At 45.1% G+C, this 22,345-nt stretch overlaps 1 protein-coding gene across 8 annotated transcripts in view; it reads left to right on the top strand.

Moving 5' to 3' along the window:
- FARP1 (FERM, ARH/RhoGEF and pleckstrin domain protein 1) overlaps window positions 1-22,345 on the top strand; it is a 309,007-nt gene that overhangs the window by 258,173 nt on the left and 28,489 nt on the right. For all 8 annotated transcript variants that reach the window (XM_044927132.2, XM_044927129.2, XM_045162548.1 and 5 more), the window contains exons 14-16: window positions 10,333-10,520; window positions 11,725-11,814; window positions 12,855-12,988. In XM_044927132.2, coding sequence (XP_044783067.2) covers window positions 10,333-10,520; window positions 11,725-11,814; window positions 12,855-12,988 — 412 coding nt within the window. The remainder of the gene's footprint in view (window positions 1-10,332; window positions 10,521-11,724; window positions 11,815-12,854; window positions 12,989-22,345) is intronic.

Below are 22,345 nucleotides of genomic sequence, written 5' to 3'. Positions count from 1 at the left end.
TTCAAAAGCCACGTGTTCTGAAGTGCTCAGAATATTCACTTGTTGCCTCTGGGAGAGCTTGCCTGCACTGCGGGGGGAGTCAGCCTAAGCGTTGTGTGAGCCGGGCGGTAGAGCCAGTTCACTGAGGTGAGGTTGTCCGGGAAAGCCAACAGCCTCCACCCTCCCACCTTCCATGCTCCCTGCCTGTAGCAAGACTGGTCCCCAAGCCCTTCCCTGGCCTTTGCAATCTCCCTGTGTGGTCTGTGAAGGGCAGACACATCCATGAAGTTGAACTGAGTGCAGGGAGGTCAGAGATGGGCCCGAGTATAAACAGAATGGGCAGCAGAGATGACAGACCGTGAATTCTTTCAAATTTCCAAAGGGTTTCCCAAGACCTGTCCACCATTTTTACTAAGGCTGTAGCTAGTGGAGGGGGTTGCCTGCACCAGCAAGGAAGCCAGGTCTTCAAGTTGTGGCTGCTGTATGCAATGATGTCTTCTTAAGGCCTTGGATGGAAAACAAGCCAGATATAGAAGCAGGAATGTTCAAGCCACTCAGGGCTACTCCAATGGCCTCCCTGCATTAATATCTTTCGCTCGGTAGTAGTTCAAAATATGTAAATTATAGACCCTTTTGCAGTAGATACTTTGTTGTTGCTCATTCAGGGCAAGATAAAAATGCAAGAAATTCTCGTAGCATAAAGAATGAGTTCTCGTAGCACTTAATGAGTTCCAGAACTCAACAACCGGTTGCCCTGGCTCCTTTACCAATCATCTGTATGCCATTGACGACATTTTATTAGACAGGCATTTAATTAAAGAACGTCTGTTGGCCAGATTCTTCCCTGCGTGTGTGACTCATTTGGAAACTTCTCACGGATTTATCTCACCAAGTTGTGCTGCTGTGGCCTGCACTTACAATGTGAATAATTCCCACTTGAGTCTTCAGAACTGCTTTGAAGATTCAAACCAAGCAATGTGTTTTGTTTTGTTTTGTTTTGTTTTTGGCAAAACCAAAATATAACATGAGCCTCTTGAAATTTCCACCAAGTATACGAAACCCAGCCTGTCCACAGTTGAATCAGAAACCCCACTTGCCTCTTAGCTCTCAAATCAGTTTGACTGCATTGTCAAGCAGTTTCTAAAAGAAGAGACAATTAAAATATCAAGATGCCATTTTAAATTTTGTTAAAACTGGTGAACATGCATATCAGCTTCCCTTTTTCCTGTCTTTAACCGGTGTGCCTATGTTTTGAATCAACTTTTTCCACTTAAAATGCTATTCCCTACTTCAGCACAGTATGTTGCTGTTGTTCAGTCACTCAGTTGTGTCCGACTCTTTGTGACCCCATGGACTGCAGCACGCTGGGCTTCCCTGTCCTTCATTATCTCCCACGGTTTGCTCACACTCATGTCCATTGAGTTGGTGATACCATCCAACCTTCTCATCCTCTGTCACTGCCTTTCCCGTCTTGCTTTCAGCCTTTCCCAGCATCAGGGTCTTTTCCATTGAGTTGGCTCTTCACATCAGGAGGCCAAGCTATTGGAGCTTCAGCATCAGCCCTTCCAATGAATATTCATGGGTTTGGTGCAATTGAAGGCGTTAGTGAGTAACTGTACTACAGGTAGGCCCAGCCTTAAATTAAGAAACTTGGGGTCCTCCTCCTTATTAAGTTTGAGTTTATTTGCTTCTGTTTCGATCACTCTTCTTTGTCTGAGTCCTTATTTTTATTAACCAGAATTTAAAGAGCTCTCTGAGTTGCTTCCCCAAGAAAGGCTCTTTTGTTCTCCATCTTCTCCTTTGTACTGTATAAACATCCATCCTTTGAAGAGCTTAATGACTGTAAGGCTGGCCTTCCTCTAGTTTCCTGGGGATGAAGCTCCAATTGACTTTAGAAGAACAACATGGATTTGAATAATGCAGGTCCATTTACACTTGGATATTTTTTCAGTAGTAAGTAATACTGCACTACCCAATTCAAAGTTGGTTGAATCCGCAGATGTGGAAGTGTAAAGATATAACACAGAGGGCCAATTCCAAGTTACATGTGAATTTTCTACTGTTCAGAGGGTCTGCACCCCAGACCCCTGCAGCATTGTTCAAGGGTCAACTCTCTTGCTGCAGATTTTACAAATCAAACTGCAGAAGAATCTTCCAGCGCAACCTCTGCAATAGAGTATGTTTCTTTTAACCTGGAAGAGGTGGACATTTTGAACTAAACCATTGCTGATAGCTCTCAGATAAGTTTTACAGTCAGCCGTGTTAGCCAAGCTCATAAAAATGTATGGAAAGAAAGGTGCTAGTGGATGAGCTTCTACAAGAAAGAAGTGATTAAAGAACTTGACTCTGGTGACATTTAAAGAATTCACTGGTTCTGTGTTTTCCTTGTGAGTCTAATTCCATCTGTCTCTGTTTAGTTCAGTGAAATGTAACGCAGGGAAATCGGTCTCTAGTGTACACTGTGTATACCTCTAGCACCGGTTGCTGGTTTTTAAATTGAAGCCATGACTTTTGGATCAAAATAAGCATGCCACTTAATGTGGCAGCCTTTTTAAAAATTAAAAAAATCATCATCATGAAAAGCAAAAATACCCATGATTTGGCCTAGTATCTTAGACATCAAAGATCAAAAGTGGCCTGATTTCCACCTGTTTGGACACATACTTGGAAAAGGACTATTACTGTTTCCTGGGAAACTTAGGGATTTTGAGTATTTCCTCTATGCATGAAGTTGCAAATGCTGATTTATATGTCATAGATATATCTGAGAGGAGGTGAGTTGACTCTTGTGGAAACAAAAAAAGGTCTTGCTTCATAAAATTCACACACATTACTCCAGAAAACATAGACGAACCCTCCAACATGGGGAAGTTTTTTTTTTTTTTTTTTTTCTTTTCTGATGAAAGCAGTTAAAACCCTGGCGGAACCTGGGGTAAAATGAGAAAATCTTCTTTTCCTAAAAGCTTTAAAAATCAAAGAGACCCTGATTTGTTCAGAATCGTTTCCGTATGGACGGACTAAACAATGCAGACATCACAGCTTAGCCTGAAAACAGCCTTTGGCAACCTTCTTGGCCTCTGTTTAGTTATAACTTCTGGTAGAAGACAGCTCCTTGGCATCTTGGTGTGGGTGCTAGATCAGGTTACCCTGATACATCTTGGGGTGGTTTTACATTTGAAAGTAGGGAGGATTAAAACCTCATAGCAGTTGACATGGGTTATCTGATCTAAGGGTGTACTCGAGAGCCGGTGTGGAAGGTTAGCTAGCTCCTAGGCAGATACTGTTGATGTAAACATGGAAATGGTCCTAGGAATCGCGTGAGCTTGCTGCTAGAGGCCAAGTGCAAAGACTTCAGGCTATTGCAGAGTAGTAGTTAGAAATCACTGCCGAGTGCAACGTAAACCAAAATAGTAAGGAGAAAGGATCAGTGTGTGTGTGTGATGTGTGTGTGTGTGATGTGTGTGTGTGTGGTAAAAAAGCATCGAAAGAGGTGGAGGTGTTAGTTTGAGAGTTTGGAAGCAATGCTTTTCCTTTATTATAAACTGGGGTTTTTGACTGCCTTTCAAATAGGAAATAATAGAGGGATCATTTTGGAACCTGTGATGGGCCTGTAATTTTCACAGATGACCTTTCTGGCTCATGAAACTAGGCCAACAATTGCTTTTTCCTGGGCCTGGAAGTTCCTTTGTAAGAAAGCAAGCATTTGTCACTCTGCCTACAGTGGTTTATAGAAAGACCAAAGACAAGCCTTCCCTAGTTGAGGACACACCCCCGCTGCCATCTACACTCGCACCTGAATGGCCAGTGGATTCAGTCCCTTGCCCTCACCTCCTTTCTGCCTGGAAGTTGCCATGAAAACCTAACTAACCCCATCTCACAAGCTTGGCCTTTATTATTAACCCAATTCCCTTCTGTTCTTTCTGTGTGCATATGTAATATTTTATTAAAAATTGCTAACACTAAATTAATTTTACAATAGACAAGGCTGGGGACTTCATTCTCATTTTTGTCATTTGTTTAATCGAGTTGAGAAAACATTTTTCTGTCGTGCCATGGTATGCCCTGGATGGTCAGCATGTACCTACCTAAAAGAAAGCTTTATTTTTTTTTTCCCCAATGTTCTGTCTTTATCCTCAGAGCACGGTGTACCTTCTGTTCCCTGCATTGTTGGAGCACTGTCTGACGTCTTTTTTTTTTTTTTTTTTAACATGACTGAATACCAATTTGTACTTGGAATACCTGTTTCTTCTAGAATACAGTGATCCTGCTCACTAAACAGCAAGCTTTACCATGGAGACATCCTGAGCGGTCTTGCTCGGTGGTACCGTATTTCACTAAAGGTGGGGAAATCGAAGATGAACAGGACGGACTTCGTTTTCCTGACTTCGTCTTCTCCAGGCCTGCATTTCATACTGTGTGGGGTGGCCTTTGCAAGTGAGCAGGATCTCTGTAGTACGGGGGCACGGCAGGGCTCATGGAAACAGAGGGCATCTGTGAAGGAGCTTACATAGGGGAGCTCAGACAGCTAGCCAAAAGATTGGCTTCCTATTGTTCAGTGGGAGCATCTATTCCAGTAGGCTTCCCAGGTGGCGCTAGTGGTAAAGAATCCACCTGCAGTGCAGGAGACTCAAGAGGTGTGGGTTTGATCCCTGGGTCTGGAAGATCCCTTTGAGGAGGAAACGGCAACCACTCCAGTATTCTTGCCTGGAAAAGAATCTCACGGACAGAGGAGCCTGGTGGACTACAATCCATGGGATCACAAAGAGTTGAACACGACTGAGCAGCTAAGCACACATGCACATCTCTATTCCAAAGGGACTGGCAAACTTTATGTAGCTTATAAGAGTTTAGCTGTGTGTTTTGTTAGGGAATCGGGTAGGTAGAAATGTAGAGAGAACTCTGTGATTCCGCCCTAGTTGGCACCTTGTGGCCAATGAGCTGTTTTGAGTAATGGTTTGCTATCGACCCAGAATGTAGGCTCTCACAGATACTGTCTGATTCCATCTTCTCACCACGGCTGAGCACAGTATCTCACTAAAGCATGGGTTTACTCCACTGGGATGGTAGCTGGTTTCTCCAGTAACCGTGAACTCGGTTGATTCTTTAAGCAGAGAAGGCCAAACTCATGTCATGGTGTATGCACGGGATTAATAGCTCTTGTCAATCTCACCCAAAAGAGGGTTGTACTTGACCTAACAGGTATCTTGCTGTAAAAACTGTCAATTGTAACTGTTCTTTCCTACTGATGGCTGAAGCTTTGTTCTAAGTACAAGATGGTGTTTTTCACTGGTTCAAAGCACCGTGTACCCCAACCCAGACACTGTGACCCCTGCCACCGCCATATTCTCCCATTAGCAGCATTTCTCTTTATTTTTCTGCAACTTGCACCGCTGTTGCTTCTCTGAATTGCTTCATGATGAACAGTAACGCTGATGTTTGGCTGCTTGTAAAACTTTTCTTCAAGGAACTTGGTCTAAGAAGCACGTACATTTCCCACAACAACCTAAGCTGTCAAGAAGAAGGCAACCCTGCTATGATTGGTAATCTTGTAATCTGGTTTTTCTTATGGAATCTTGTAATTTCAATGAAATACTGTCAGCCCTTTTTCCCCCTCACATATTCCACTGGGGTGGGATCGAGCTTCGTTATCAGACTAGAATGAATCATGCTTGTTCTGGAAACTAGCCATGAATCAATACAATACTGACCTTTTTTCTTTTTCTTTTTTTTTTTTTAATAACTGGCTTTCAAATGCAGCCATCTCCAAAGAAACTCTGTCTTCTCTTTTAGAGGGAGACTGTGGATTTAGAAAGAGCCTTTTTAAAAATAAATGAAAACCTGCATCTGTAATGTATTTTCTACATGTGCTTTGAAGCACGTCATGGGTACATAGAGAGACAATCTCCTATATCTTAAAACCAAATAACAGAAGACAAGTAATGTTGGAAGAATGACATTTAGAAGCTTGCCAAATGTGTAACTCTGGGGGAAATACTGAGGAACCTACATGGGTATTTTTTTAATCATTGTACTCTCTAAATTTTGGAAAGAGGATTTGAGAAAGCCATCGACGGTCTTGTTTTCATCAGGATTCTTGATCTCAGATATTTTCGTATTTCACACACCTGTGGATTACTGTTTTAAAGTTGTCAGGTTTTCTGATTCACTCCTTAACAGGAAAAATAACACTTACCTAATTAAAAGCAAGGATTCCCAATTTATTGGCTAATTTAAAACAGGGCAGGTACAACCAGGTGTTCAAAATGCCATTTTTTATGACTCAAAAAACAGAAAATTCTCTTTTCCCAGGCTGTGTGAGTTGGCTCTTAAGCCTTTAATAGAGTCGGAGGAAGAGATGGCTATCCAGTGGCTTGTGCCTAGTCCCAGAAGGGGAAGGAGGGTGCGAGTCTGGCTCGTTGACCATAAACTGTGATCCTGCTGTTTATGTGCCTCTGCCGCAGAGTTGGTGGAGAGACGCCCCAGTGTGGGTGAGGCTGCAAACCCAGCTCCCTGTGTGCAGCCAGAGAGAAGAATTACGAATGTATTTTACGTTAAAGTGATAAGCCATTTTCCAGGCTGGATGATACACTGGAATCCATAAATACTGCAGTGCTAATTTGAAGTTCCATAATTGTCCGTGCCATGAGAATGTGTACATGTAAAAGGGTTTTCAAAAGCAATTACCAGAAATGCCTCCCTCGAGAGTAACGTTGGTGAAGGTGTGTTTAGTCCTTGGGAGTGACATAAATTCATCCCGCTGGATACAGCTGAAGGGTAGGGAGGGGTGTCAGGAAGTTATTTGGTACAGGTAAGGGACCTGAAGGTTATAAACCAGAACTATAACTGAATGCTAAAAACATGCAGGGCGATTTCTAAAAATAGGGGAAATTTTTTTTTTTTTTTTAAAGAATCAAAAGCGTCCAGATTTTCAAGGTATAACTGATCTTTTTCTAATCTCTTCATCCTTCTTTCTACCCATTGCCTTAATAACCAGGTGCTTTTCTCAGATGACACCCACTCCAGTTATTTACCTAGAGCCCCTTGCTGAAAGAAGGTCCTTTGTGTCAGTGAAGGAGATGTATAACATTGTGTCAAGGAGGAAAATGACACAATTCCCGGGCATTAATATGTTCAGGGGTAGCAGTGACTGCCAGTGGCCATTTCTCCTCAGCGTGCAGGGCTGCGCCTTCAAGGCAGGTGGCAGACTGTGTGATGAGAGCAGGCTCTATGAAGCTGCAGAAATCTGGCAAACTCATTTTATCTAACACCCCCATGTTTGCTTGCCTTTTTTTTTTAGAATGGACTACTTCAGTGAAAATTGGTTACATGTAGCTCTGATAACCGTGACCTCAGACATTGACGTTTGGGTCACAGGTCCTCACACCGGACCAAGGGCAGGCCCCTTGTGGACATCAGTTTGGACAGACCCTTGCCACACACTGGCTCATAGTTGAAAGAGAATTTTAATTACTCATCAAGCTGCCAAATTCTACTAATGCCTCCCGTCCGCATATTCCAGTGGCTGCTGAATGGTAAAGGAGCCTTCCTGCTTGTGTTTGCAACCCTGTCATCCTTGAACTTGCAAAGCCTTGAGGAGTTTCTCTTGCAAGGGGAGGAAAGAGGCTATTCTCCACGGATGTGGCTCAGATTGGTAAAATCCAGCTTCAGAGTTTTGGATCCTTCCCCTTGCTAGCATTGCTGATAGATTTCTAGAACAGGCTGCTTGGTATTTATTGATTTATTGGTCTTGGTGTCATCGCCTTGGCTTTCTTGGGCCCCATGATCAGATACAAAGCCAGCTGAAGTAATCTCTCTGGAAATGGACTTTGTCTACTGTAATTTGGTCCTCCTCCAGACTTGTGTATTGCACGTGTACTGTTGGTGACACACGCATCTTTAGGCCACATGATAAGTGACAACGCAGCTGAACCCAGAACTCTAGGACTCTAGAACTCCCCGACTCTACCTAGGAACCCAGTTACCATCAGGCTCACTCTCAGTGAGTGCCCCACTTTCTGATTCCTGTCTCCAGTGGTCCAACGGGGAGCCTTCTAGATAGCTATCTTCTCTGCCACGTGTCCTGCCTTCGTGGCAGTGTGGCACCTCTCCAAGAGCCCTCATCTGTTAGATCGTCCTTCCTGCCCACTGGGTCTACCAAACCGAAGCGTCCCCGGGGGAATTCACAAGGGCGGCCACAACAGCTTTCGGCCTTGGAGGGTGGATGTGGTTGCACTCGAGTGTGTTCACCCTCATTCTCACCCTCGTGATGTGGCAGCTGGTTTTTGATCTGCTGCTGGATGTGGTCCAAGGCTTCCTTGGTACTATCTCCCCACCCACACTCCTCATCCACGCTAGCCTTCTAACTGCTTTTTGTTCTTGGCTCCAACTCTTTGAATGACGAGGCAAGTGCTTTTTCTGTCCGCGTCACTGCAGATTCAAGGCCCAGCACGGTCTCACTTAAACTGCCTCACCTGGTCTCACACACTGTGAGAACTGAAGGTAAGCCCCCACATTGTGCCAGATGTGAACAAATAAAAAGTGACTCTCCAGCAGCGACTCACAAATGCATGAAATGTTTCGATCTCCAGACAGACTGCCAGAATTTCTCTTTTTCTAATTCCTCTTTGTAGTGATAACATTTTTCTTTTTGTGATTTTTTTTTCTTAAGAGAATAGCATAGTACCTTGAATCAATTAGAGTTATGATTGTTGTCACTATTTCTATTTGACAAGTTCAAATTCTCTCAAAATTATTGTATTCAGTTGTGCACTAGTGTCAATAAAATTGACATTTGTGAAGCAATTTCTGGCCTTTTTCTCCGGGTTTTCCTGGGTCTGGTGGTGTGAGAGGGGCAATTGGGTCTTTGTCTAACATCAGGACTTTGTTAAAATGATGTTTATGAAAATGCAAGGCATTGAAATGGAGGTGTTTTTTTTTTTTTTTTAATGCAAAAAACTTCTGGAATCTAACGTTTCCTGACATTTTCTAATCTTGTTCTTCAAGAATGATTGTACTGACCAATAGTGGGCAGGATGTCTGCTTTCTGTTTTTGTGGGCGTGGTGGCTTTTCTCCCCATGCATAGGTGACTCAGCTAGCTGGGCGACCTGAGACTGGGTGGGCCTGGTGGGGGTTTCTGCATGGTTCATTCATACTGGGGTCACGTTCACGACCCAACTCCAGCAGCTCCATTCGAGGCGGACCTATCTTGTAATGTCCAAGCAAATATGAATGAATCCAGAGAGACAGGATAGAGGCGAAAAAACTGGGGAATTCCAAGAAAACTGCCCTTCACCTCTCTCCCCGAGCTTCTTGATACTGGGCTGAGTAGCCACAACCATGAAACTGGATATTGGAAAATAGAGAAAGCATTCACATAGTTTTTCTCTATGATGGTAACTGACAGGGCTGCAGGCTACTTAAACTGTGTTCATCCTAATCCTAGTTTCTGCATGAGAAGTATAGATCTGTTAGGCCGAAACATTTGAGTTTAGAAGTAGATTTTGAAACATCCCACTTAGTTTCAATAGGTTGAGGTATTGGTATTTGCAAAATTCTGTTGGCAAAGAGTTTTCATGTGCATGTCATCTCATCTGGTTGACTCATAATGGGTAATTATACATTTTACCCAGTTATACAATTTACATATATCTGGTATCGTTCTCAGAGGAATAACTAATTACCTGTCATTTTTTGACTCAAAAGGGGGAATTGTGACAATGTGATAACCTCCAGCTTTGCATTTTTAAGTGATCACCTTTGCTATAATTGTGATACTAGTGTTTCTGTCCCAAACAGTGAGAGAGACATGGAGTGCCATCACCAGGTATAACCAGCTTGCTTCTGTTCTTCGTAGAATGGGGAGGTAGCTGCTTTCCCTTTCTTTAGCTGTGACCATTGTTCCAAGACGTAGTCTGTCCTGGGTGTCCCAAGTCCTTTAGTCTTCTATTAGAATAGCACTATTTTCTAGTCATTTTCCACATCTCCTTGTGATATAGACCCTGTGTCTTTCTCGAGGAATTCTTAAGACATTAAGGAAGTAGTTAGGAGATGAAGATGCTATTTGCAGATACACAATGCTTTTAAAACTATTGTAATTATGCTCTACACAGAGTTCTCCAGCTTATCATTAATGACGTAACTGTGGTTCCACTGAATGGTGTCTTAAGGATGAAGGCTGCTGAAACTTAGGGAAAAAACTAGAAAGTCATGGAGGGCATTTTAAGCGTGCCATATAGTAATATAGTAGTCTAAGCTTCTAAAGGTTTGAAAAGGTGAAAATTGTAAGTGGAGACTGGGTCCCAGAAGAAATTACTTTTTTTTTTTTTTTTTTAATACTTCTCATCCCCAAACAGGCTCCCTGACTGGCAGCCCTCACCTTTCAGAGCTGTCCATCAACTCCCAGGGAGGAACGGCGCCCACCAACGCCATCCTGTCGCCCAACCTGAGCCCTGACACCAAGCAGGCCTCCCCCTTGGTCAGCCCCCTGCTGAATGACCAGGCAGGCCCCCGGGCTGAGGACGAGGACGATGGCCGGAGAAAGGTATGAGGACTGGCAGGCACTCGCCTGTTGACTTTTTGTTTTTTTTTAATTCCAATAATTTGCTCAGTGGTAAAGAATCCACCTGCTAATGCAAGGGACACGAGTTTGATCCCTGGTATGAGAAGATCCCCTGGAGAAGGAAATAGCAACCCACCCTAGTATACTTGGCCTGGGAAATCCCATGTGCAGAGGAGCCCGACGGACTACAGTCCATGGAGTCACAGAATCGGACACAACTTCGTGACAGAACAACAGCGATAAAGTGGAATCGTGCAGTGTCTGTGCCTTTGTGACTGGCTTATTTCCTTGAGCATAACATCGAGGTTTATTCATGTTGTAGCCTGCGTCAGAATTTCCTTCTTTTTTAAGGCTGGCTGGTCTTCCACGGTCTGGAGGGTACTTCAGTTTGTGTATCCATCCACCCACTGATGGACAGTTGAGTTGTTTCCCCCATTTGGCTGTTTTGCCTAATGTTCTGGGAACACTGGTGCACAAGTATCTGGTCTCATCTCTGCTTCATGTGTATCCCCAGAGGTGGAATGGGGTGGACTCCTGTAGGAAGTAAGCAGGGTGGGCAACAACAGGGGATTGGTTTCCTTTTACTGACTGTTTAAAGAGAAGCAAAACCAATGGTAGACCTCGCTAAGGCAGTGCCACCTGCCCCCCTGACAGGGACTCTGCCTGCTGCCACCCTGGCCCTTTAGATCAGCCACTTTCATGTTCCCAGGAGCAATGTAACTTCCGCTTTGTAAAAACCAATACCACCAGCCCACAATGCCCAGGACAAAGGCTGCCCTGGTTCTTTTTCATTCATTTCTTTCTTTTTTTTTTTTTTTTTCCCATTCATTTCTTGAAGGCTGCATCACTCTGATACTATCCTAATTAATTAGATTTTCAGGCGCCCAGTTTTGAATGAACAGTCTTCAGTGATAACTGACACACTCACTTGAGTTCTTTCACTGCCAGTAGGATTTACTTGGAAGGAAACATTCCTAGACAATTTTCTCATCATAGAAACTCGTTCTTTATTCTAGTTCCTCTCGCACAAAAAGGAGAATAAGAGTTTATTTAGCCTTGATACCAACCAACCAAAGATCGTAAGTTAACAATGCGTCACTTTGGTTAGGACTTTCTTATAACTAGGACTCTTTTAGAAACTGAGGTGCAAATTATTGTGTTTTTTTTCTTTTTATGAATTTTGCAGAGATTCCCAACTGACAAAGCATACTTCATTGCTAAAGAAGTCTCCACCACTGAGAGGACATATCTGAAGGATCTTGAAGTCATCACTTCGGTATGCGTAGCATTTCCCCTAAAGTGTTAAATTACATAATTTATCTTGACTAAAACTCAGCTTTAGGAGACAAGCTGGATCTAATTCAATATCGGGTTCTCCAACTCCAGTTAAAAGGATTTTAGTCCTGAGTTGTACAAATTAGGCAGTAATGGTATGTTTAATTTGGAATATGCCCTAAAAAGGTTTTATAATTGTGATTTTTTAAGTGCAAAGGAAGGAAGTTTCTAAAGTGGAGAAATTTAATGTTAAACATTTTACTGAATGTACCACCTGCACTGATGCAGAACTTTGTGTGTTTTGCCTCATATTTTTCTTGAGAGAGACCTCAGAGGTGAAAGGGAAACCCCGTTTTATCTCTGATAATAAATTGAGCCATGTCAGCAAAATCTGCCTCAAAGACTGCCTTATATCATTTTAATCCGTCTTGTTCAGTCTTAGAAACAAATTCAAAGTGTGGTGGCAGATGTCTTTATGACCCTGGATTCTGGAAGGGAGCTGGCCAACTGCAGGTCAGTTGGGATGGTCTGGTGTCTGCCTCTAGAGCAGGCGCTCAGCAGTCCTCGTGGGGCCCAGCCCAGCCTCAGCTCGGTGAGATGAGTGGTGAGTGTGCTGGCAGAGGCAACACCTCTTTGGTTCAGCCACCTTTCTGCTCAGCGTTTCAACAAAGGAAGATAAATAGAAGTTTCTTCAGGACTGAACTGAGGGCGTACGGGGGCATAAATCAGGGCTGACCCAGGGAGTTGGCCATAATGGAAGTTTTGATTTGAGTAGCTGCTCACTTCAGAGATTTCTCCTGGCTTCAACAGTACTTGGTAACAAATTTCAGGAAGCGGTAATGCAGAGATGGTCCTTCTTACTCCATCTAATCAAAGGAGGGAAAACAGAAAAGCCTCAAAGCCCTTGACGCTCTTGAAATCCTACGGATGCGGCAGGAGAGCCCTTATGTCTCCAAGCGTGGCGGGCTGTACCTCTGAACAGCTGCAGACCTTGGTTCTTCACCTCTACGCCTCTAAAAGCGCCCTCTTTTTTATTCCCAGTGGTTTCAGAGCGCAGTGAGCAAGGAGGACTCCATGCCCGAAACCTTGAAAAGTCTCATATTCCCAAATTTTGAACCTTTGCACAAATTTCATACAAATTTTCTCAAGGAAATTGAGCAACGACTCGCCCTGTGGTGAGTACAATTCTGGCCGACCATTCTGCCTCATCCCCACCACCCTCCTCTTTCTTTCTCTATTTCTCATTTTATTTTTATGTTGTTCCGTACAAGCAGTAGCTATGAGCAAAGATAAAGCAAGAAGCTGGCTTCAGACAAGCCAAGTCTACAGTGATTTCCCAGTAAATCTATTCGAGTTAGATCTCACCCCCAATTTTCTTTGCCCTCTTTGGCTTACAGTTCTTCAAAATGCATGTATTCTGACGATAATGAAATGAATCCCACAGAATATAGTCATGTCTTCTGGAAGGTTGATGAGAATTATAAAGAGTAGAGGCAGAAGAGGAACATTTAGTGTGTTGGTAATATTTTACTGGTGCTTGCTTTATAGTCATTTAAGTATCATCCGTCTCACGCTGTTCTCAGTATTATATTTCACAGTGTTTATAAAGAGTGCTTTGAAAAATAGACCCCGTAGGGACTTCCCTGGCAGTCTTTTAGTTAAGACTCCACACTTCTACTGCAGGGGGCAAGAGTCTGATCCTAGTTGGGGAACTAAGATCCCACCTGCTGTGTGGTATGGCCAAGAAAAAAAAAAAAAACAGAACCCCGTACCCCACACATGCATACATTTTTACCATGATTCCCACTACTAAGAATTTATCTTAAAGTTGCATTCTAATATGTGAAATAACAAATGGCAGTGATATCCATGACAGAATTAAAAGATTGGAACTGACCTAAATACTCAGGAAGAGCAGGCTGGATAAAAATATTAAGTCTGTTTTATTAAGTACCATATAAAATATTAATCTCTGGATGCAAAACATCAGGAGAAATTGTCTGTACTGTGGAATGCAAAGTCCCTTGGCCCAAAATGGAAACTTCTGCAGAAAATTCTTACGGGTTTTTTTTTTTTTTGAAGACATCTATAGACACATGAGGAATTGACTATCTAGTAAACATGCGTTTGAAAAATGCCAGGAGATAATAGCAGAAGCTTTCTATCCACTGCATACTGTGTCCATCCTCACTACAGGTGAGAGTTTGGTTCAAGGTGTTCTCAGGGGTGTTTTAGTGACTGTAGCCGGAGACCTGGATAAGGTGGTCCCACCCTGGGGGATTCCAAGTAGGGCATTCGGGCACTGGTTAACAGGCTCACAGAGCTACTCCCTGTGCTGTGAAGCAAATGTGCTCAGATATCCAACTTTGTATGTTTTTTATACCTGGAGAGAATTCAGTGCACCTTTCTTTGCTGTGATAGAAGGAAGTGGGAGGCTTTACTCACGTGCCCCAGGCAGGAGAGCTCAGCTTGGACTGAGGAAGAATAGGTATAAAAATCAGCTCCACTGGAGATGACAAGAGACTGAAAATGCGAGTTTAGACTCTTACTCTAGATTGGTGCTATGAATATAAAAGAAATACCACTTTTAGAAATTTTTTTAAAAATGCTCTGTAACATCTAACTCTGTGTTCCCAAAATTGACTGGGAAGCTTTCAGTTGTGTTCTGCCATGTTGCCTCCTCAAGTCATGCAAAGTTGAGTGATGCTTTGGTAGTGGAGCTGAAGACATTCTAGCTCTGGAGAAACCAATCCAGCAGTTCATTTTCTGGCCAGTGAGATGCGTGTTCACACAGTCTTCTGTAAGCGCAGAGCATCTTGAGATGTGTCAAACGGCAGTTTGGTCCACATAGCAGTTGATTTAAATAAGGTTGGGGAGGCCATACACAGGAGCTGTCCTCAGTTGGCAGTGCCCTGACAGCCCAGTGTGGCGGCTTCAGCTCACTCGCTGCCACCGGCAGAACAGTAGTTGCCTCGGTTCTTGTCCCCTCAAGGGAAAGAATTCAGACAAGAGGCATAGAGCAGTTTTCAGCAGCAAGACTTTTATTAAGCAAAGTGAACGTATGCTCCTGAGAAAACAAGAGTGTGAGCTGTCTGGAAACCAGAGCAGTCCCACAGTGGGGGTGTGTGTGTGTGCTCAGTCGTGTCTGACCCTTGGCAATCCCATGGACTGTGGCCCTCCAGGCTCCTCTGTCCATGGGAATTCCTAGAAAAGAATGCTGGAGTGGGTTGCCATGCCCTCCTCTAGGGATCTTCCCCACCTAGGGATGGACCCCACGTCTTCTGCCCTGGCAGGCAGATTCTTTACCACTGCACCTCCTGAGAAGCCTACGATGGGGGTAGGGTTGGATTTTTAGCTTAGTGGTCCCTCCCTGTGTCCTGCGTCCTTTGACTGACAAGTTGATTGACAGCTTTGGGTTGTATAACTTGCCCCTGAGTATGCAGGCGCCAACCCATAGGCACCCAAGTGAAATCCGGGGTAGGGGAGGGGAGGGAGCAAAAACTGTAATGCTCACTTATTTTAATGACAGTGTCATGAACCCTGGGTTGCTGAGTCACTTCTGAGGTCTTGGTGTGCCTGCAGCAACCTGTTCTGGCGCTTTTATCTCGCTTGGCCCTGACTGGGCTGGAAACTTGAAGGGTGGTCCTTGACCACAAGGGGGGAGGATCTGTGGGCATGTCCTGATTCCCAGTGTCCAGAGTGAGGAGGGAAGGATGACCCCGTCCGGATGGAGGGGCAGGGATCTTCTCGCTTGTAACTACTGACACTTCTCAGTACTGACACTGCCACCAGAGAACTTTGCCGAGCTGTACGAAACACATTTCATTTTAGGAGGACTGCCACGCTCTTGGGTTTATCCATGATCATACATCTTTAGCCTTTATCTGTGAAAGAGTGTCCAGCTGCTTTAAAAAGCACCTGCTATCATTTATTTCCCCAGAGAATTTTCAGTAGCGTGTCTTTCAAAGGTCTATAATTTTATTCATGTTTTCCATGAGGATGCCAGAAGCGTGTTAAAGACTCAAGGCTAGAGAGAGAGCACACACAGTCAATATGCAGCTCCATCAACTTGACCTTCAGCAGCTTTGCAACAATGGACCCGCAGCATACTGATGACGTTTATCGGGAGTCAGTGTCCAAGTGTGCCATTAAGTTCAGCTAATCAGTTCCTCGAGTGCATGATGAAAATGACCTGGCTCGGCAGGAATTCACGACAGAAGGCTGAGTGTGAATGAGTTGAGTGTGAGCCAATAGAATAAGAGAGAGAGGGAGAGATCAATGTCGGTTCTATCTGTGGCTCTCAACATTGGCCGCTCATTAAAATCACCTGGAACCTTTAAGGAAAAAAAGTATCTTGATAACCAGGCCGAATACCAGACAGTCGTATCAGAATCCCTGAGAGGTAGAATGTAAGCGTCAGTAGTTCCTAAAGCTTCCTAGGTAATTATTCCAACGTGCAGCCAAGGTCGTGAACCTCTTCCATAGAATGTGCCTCATTAGAAGGAGACCAAGGATTGCCCCTTGGAACTTCAAGGCTCGGAGCTCCCTCAGAATACTGTACCCAGTTCTGAGTGTCATGTTTGAAATGGGCTAATAGAATGCATTTCATTAAAAAAAAAAAATGTTGGAAGTATGGGCATTTGGCCTCAAAGAGAAGATTTTGGAAAAGAAGATGGCCCTTTTCAGGCTGGTTGTATGAAAGAGGGTGTCAGCATCATCTTAGTTGTACCAGAGGACAAAATTTAAACAAAGGAGTGAGTTTCCAAAGAGGTACCTTATATCTGAGCATAGAAAACGGTTTCATAGCAAGTGCAGCTTAGCGATGACAGGCTGCCTTCCAAGGCAGTTGGCTCCTCCACCTCGCTGTTTCTTGAGCTGAAGTTGCCCATTTCCAGAAGCTACTTATCTATTGGACAAAACCCCAAACCTGGCAGGGCATTAGGGTCACTTGGGGTTGGTGGGCCAGTGGAGTTTTGAAAAACTAGAAATTGCTACATTGTACCCAGCCCTCCTTTATCAGAATGTTGGGGTGAGATCCAGAAATTTGGACTTTTTCAGTGCTTTTTGAGATGACTGTGATGAATGATTTTTCTGGAACAATTCATGTGCAGTGTCTGAGAAACCAGTGACCCTATGATTCTTTGGTTTGCATTTTACTTATAACTCTGTTTCTTCTATAAGCAATGAATGAATGCATGGGTGATTGAGCATGTGGCAGGCTTTGTCTGCTGGAGACTTGAAGTCTGAGGGGAGGGGGCAGGCCCTCTCGTGGCTGAATGGGCCATGTCCAACGAGGGCATCACTGGCTAGTTCTGTCTTGGAGGACATGTGGGCCATTAATGCCCGCACAGAAGAAGCAGGCCATGAGCAAATATGTTCAATGAGAAGAAGGGATCACATAAGGGATCCCTTAATAAAGGGATCCTTTATTAAGAAAGGAGGTTGCTCTGGGTTATTGACAGACCATGTGTGTGTGTGTGTGTGGTGGTGGGGTATTCTGAGATGGGAGACACGGACTGGCCCACGTGGAGTGGGCTGGCAGTGTCTGCATCCTTCATCACACCAACACCTGAGGTCCACGTCCAGCGGTCTACAGCCTCATTTCCTCACCTATAAGACGAGATGTGGCCTCCACCTCACCGGGATGTTACACCAGTAAATGAGACAGTGTCTGTAAAAGGCTTGGAGTCCTGTCCCCCACAGAGGAAGGGGGAAAGGCTGACCATCTTTTAATATAAACTTCTCCTATAAATTGAAATCTTAGATTTAGGAAAAAGTTGCCATGAGAATAGTTTCTGCACACTCCTTTTCCAGACCCTCCCCTTGATGTCAGCTTCTTACATCACTGGGCACATTCCTCAAACCTAAGAAAGCAGTGTTGGTTCTTCTGTTAAAAAGCAAAATCTAAGCAAGTAAAATTGAAAGGTCTAATTGGCTCTACTGAATGATTCATGAATGGGCAGTGTCCCAGGTGGCAAGGAAGGAGGTGCTCCGGAAATGGAAAGGCTTCCCTGGTGACTCGAACAGTAAAGAATTTGCCTGCCAGTGCAGGAGACCTGGGTTCCATCCCTGGGTCGGGAAGATGCCCTGGAGGAGGGCATGGCAACCCACTCCAGTATTCTTGCCTGAAATTCCATGGACAGAGAGCCTGGCGGGCTACAGTCCATGGGGGTCACAAAAAAGTTGGGCACGACTTTAGTTAACTAACTAGTGTTAGAAAACTAACACTTTTAAGTTTACAAGCAAAACAAGGAATAAACCACGGTATTTCAGATGTAGGTGCCCTACCTGGGAGACAGCAGGGGTCTGTGTGGCAGATGAGCTCATCTTCCTTTGGGGAGCAAGAGGGCCATGTGACCAGTGACCTCATTGGTGCTGACCAGTGGCTGACTGGTTAGGATGACCTTCCTTGGGGAGGTCGTGACTGTGGGTTGGTTAGGTACTAAGTCTTGGCTTTAGCCCAAGTGACTCCGTTTTGGGCCTTCCTTTCTCTTTTAATGCTACGTTATTAACTAAACTCCAGACTTTAACCAGTGATAGTATTTTTAATAATTGTTAATGGACATCTAAAGTTTACCATGTACCTCAAGGTCCCCCAGATTTGGGGCTGAAATGTCACCGCCGCTGCGCTTTCTTTGCTGCCCTAAGTTAGGCTGTCGTATACTTCCATCAGCAGCGGGAAGTTATAAGGCAGAAAAAGTACCAGGACGTTTTCCTGTATGATTAGGCTGGACCCCGGCTCAGCAAACACACCTGCTCCTGTCCAAACGGTGCATTCTCCCAAGTCAATGCTGGGAGAAGAGGCTGGACCGTTTCTTTCAGGCCCAAGCCCAGGTTACCCCGTTTCTTCAAAAACAAGGAAACGGGTTTGGTGACTTCTGAAAACACACATTGTGCTTTTTCTTTTGGAAAGTGAGGACGTTTTACTCAGCTGTTCAAATGCATTCAGAGAAAGCCACTAAAGGTCTTTGGGCAGGAGCCCCAAATTCCAGCCCTAAAATGACTGGTAGGTGCTGGGCACAGACTAGGCCACATCCTTCCCCAGAGATGGATGCAGACCTGCCCCAGGTTCTGCCAGGGATGGAACTCGGCTGGTGGGGAACTGGGACCCAGGGAGGGGCATGCAAGGAGGCATGGGTAGGCTCTGGGCACGCAGCTTCCAAGAAGGGTCAGCCGGGTTCAAGAAAACAATGTGATTGCCGTTGAACTGAACACTTGGAAAATGGTTATGGTGGTAGATATTAGGTTTTATAGTGAAAAAAGAAACTGTAAGTCACCCAGTCGTATCCGACTCTTTGCGACCCCATGGACCGTAGTCCCCCAGGCTCCTCTGTCCATGGCATTTTCCAGGCAAGAATACTGGAGTGGGTTGCCATTTCCTCCTCCAAGGGATCTTTTGTTGTTGTTCAAGCAGTAAGTTGTGTCTGACTCTTTGCTACTCCATGGACTGTGGCACGCCAGGCTACCCTGTCCTTCACTATCTCTTGGAGTTTTCTCCAACGCATGTCTATTGAGTTGACGATGCCATCCAACTGTCTCATGCTCTGTCACCCCCTTCTCCTCATACCCTCCATCTTTCCCTGCATCAGAGTCTTTTCCAGTGAGTTGGCTTTTTGCATCAGGTGGCCAAGGTATTAGAGCTTCAGCATGCATCAGTCCTTGCAATGAATATTCAGGGTTGATTTCCTTCAGGATTGACTGGTTTGGTCTCCTTGCTGTCCAAGGGACTCAAGAGTCTTCTCCAGCACCACAGTTCAAAAGCATCAGTTCTTCAGTGCTCAGCCTTCTTTATGGTCCACCTCTCACATCGGTACATGACTACTGGAAAAACTGTGACTATTCAGACCTTTGTTGGCAAAGAGATGTCTCTTTGCTGACAGTCTTTATCTAGCCACAATTATTTAAAAAATAGAAAAAAACAAAATCATAGGGAATCCGATGCAGAAGAAGACAAGAGACTTCAAAACAGTGCTTTGCACACGAAGGTCACCTTGCCTGTGGGCTCTCTGTGGGGCCCCCAAGGGCTTTCCTGAATTAGCTCATGGGAACCTCACAGAGGCGGGCAGGTGAGCCTTACGTGACAGGTGCGTTGGCTGATTGAACTGCCTCCATTGTGACCCAGTCAGCATTCGCAGCCAGGCCTTGAGATGTTAAGTTGAATGTTAAGACCTCAGTTTGAAGCTAAGAGTACCATTTTACTCCCAGCAGAGCTTGGGGGTTCAGAATGCAGCTGGCATGGGCGGGGCTTACCCGTCCAGTGCGTTTCCACCTGAAGGCAGACGGCACAGTGCAGTTTCAGTTCTCAACAGCTTCCTCATTCTTGGAGGCGCTTTTCAACTCCCATTGTTATTTCCCTTGACTGCCCTACCGCTCTGTGAGGTCCATGGGCTTTGTTTTAAACAGGTGGGAAAGTAGAAACAGGCTTTTTTTTTTTTTTAACCTTTCTTAAGTGACCCATTGAGGGGTGTGGTAGGCGATGATCCCGGCTGGTCAGACACTTTTATCCTGAGGTGGAGACCTTTGACGTTAATAAACTCCATGTCTTCTCTGGCCTGTGCTTGAGCTTGGGGTCGTCAGGAGCCTGGTGACCGGACAGCCTGTTGTCAGGAGCTTGATGTGCGCCGGCGGCTCCTGCAACAGGGCGGGAAGAGGCACCGTTCATTTTCCTCGTTCTGTGGCCGCCACCACCCCCGAAGGTCGCTCGCTCGCCCTCCAGCCAGGGCAGTTTCTCCAGTGTCCTCTTGTGGTTGGTTGAGTCAGGAGCACACACGTGTACCGCACACACGGACACGCCCCCCACCCCCACCCCGCCCCGGCCCCTCTTCTCAACCCCGAGAGTCCGCCTCCCCACACTTCATCTCTGGATCCCCGAGGATGGACCGGACCCTGGCTACCATCCTTTTGAGAGGTGGCCAGTGGCAAGTGGTTCCTGCCACACCGTGACGCACTGGCTGACTCTGCCACGCAGGTCATTTATATGACATTAAAGCTTTGTTCCCCCCGAAGTTGATGACTGTGGACTGTTTCCCACATCCACGTAAAGGAAAGGATCCGATTTCCATATTATTTTTGTTGTCGCCCAAGATCAAAATATTTGTAAAGGTTGACTGCAGAGAAGCCCTGTAATTATGTCATGGGGGAATTAGTCCTGCCTCGCACACTGTTCATGGTTGGATTCATTCTTCCGTGCTCCAGCTCCTGTCGTCGCCATACTGCGTTTACCACCGGCAATGACAGCTTTGCTCGTTTAGAGTAAAATCAGCTGTGCTGCCTCGTCTAGTGGAACGAACGTTCTCATGTGACGAGGGGTCCCACTGCTTCACAGGCTCGCCATGCTCCTGCAGCTCCAGCCGTAATGAGTTTTTTGTCCTGAGGAGGAAGTTAGGATGTCGGCCCTGCATGTCAGAAATCCCCAAGTCACTCTCGAATCCAGCAGGGTCGATTAACCGTATTGATTTTCCACCTGTAAAATTGACTTAGCCCAGCTCAGTAAGCTATGACTCCTCCCTCCCTCCATCCTCCACCAACCTCCATCTTTCCTTCTCTGAATTCCCAAGACGTTTACTAACCTTCCTGTGTCACCCGCCCATCCTGGCTCACCTGGAATCTCAGCTGCTGATGCACGAGTCTGATGCAGATGCTGATGCATCTGCCAAGACTGTAGTTTCCTCCAGGCGGACCTGCTCCTGGGTCTCAGAGTCTCGGGTGGAAGTCCAGGTGATGTGTGCCTGTTAGAACGAATGAATGGTTTCTCGTTGGTAAACTGCATCACAACTCTTGTTAAGGCTCATTTTTATCTAGGGCTTCCCTGATAACTCAGTTATCAGGAGAAATCTGCCTGCAATGCGGGAGACCCCAGGTCGATTCCTGGGTCATGAAGAGGTGGAGAAGGGATAGGCTACTCTGGTGTTCTTGGGCTTCCCTTGTAGCTCAGCTGGTAAAGAATCTGCCTGCAATGCCAGAGACCCCGGTTCGATTCTTGGGTTGGGAAGATGCCCTGAAGAAGGGATAGGCTACCCACTCCAGTGTTCTTGGATTTCCCTTGTGGCTCAGCTGGTAAAGAATCCACCTGCAATGCAGGAGACCTGGGTTCGATCCCTGGGTTGGGAAGATCCCCCGGAGAAGGGAAAGGCTACCCACTCCAGTATTCTGGCCTGGAGAATTCCATGGACAGTCCATGGGGTTGCAAAGAGTCGGACATGACTGAGCGACTTTCACTTCACTTCATTGCACTTAAATTCTTTTATGCTTCATCTTCCACAAAGATTTTGAGACAGTTAACAAGTAGAAAACAATACAAGATAAGGATAAGCGAAGACATCGAAAGTGCACTGTCCCATATGGTAGCCACTAGCCACTTGGAGCAGTTTAAAATAATTTAAATTAAAAATTCAGTTTCTCAGTAACACGAGCCACATTTCAAGGGTTATTACACCCATGTGGCTAGTGGCTGCGTTTAGGATAGCAAACATAAAACACATTTCCATCATCATAGAAAGTGCTTTTTCACAGCATCAGGAGGTACAAACTAT

The sequence above is a fragment of the Bubalus bubalis genome, chromosome 13 (assembly GCF_019923935.1).
Source record: "Bubalus bubalis isolate 160015118507 breed Murrah chromosome 13, NDDB_SH_1, whole genome shotgun sequence".
Classification (NCBI taxonomy): domain Eukaryota; kingdom Metazoa; phylum Chordata; class Mammalia; order Artiodactyla; family Bovidae; genus Bubalus; species Bubalus bubalis.
Note: the sequence above shows the minus strand (reverse complement) of the source record. Positions and strands in the feature narration are given on the sequence as shown.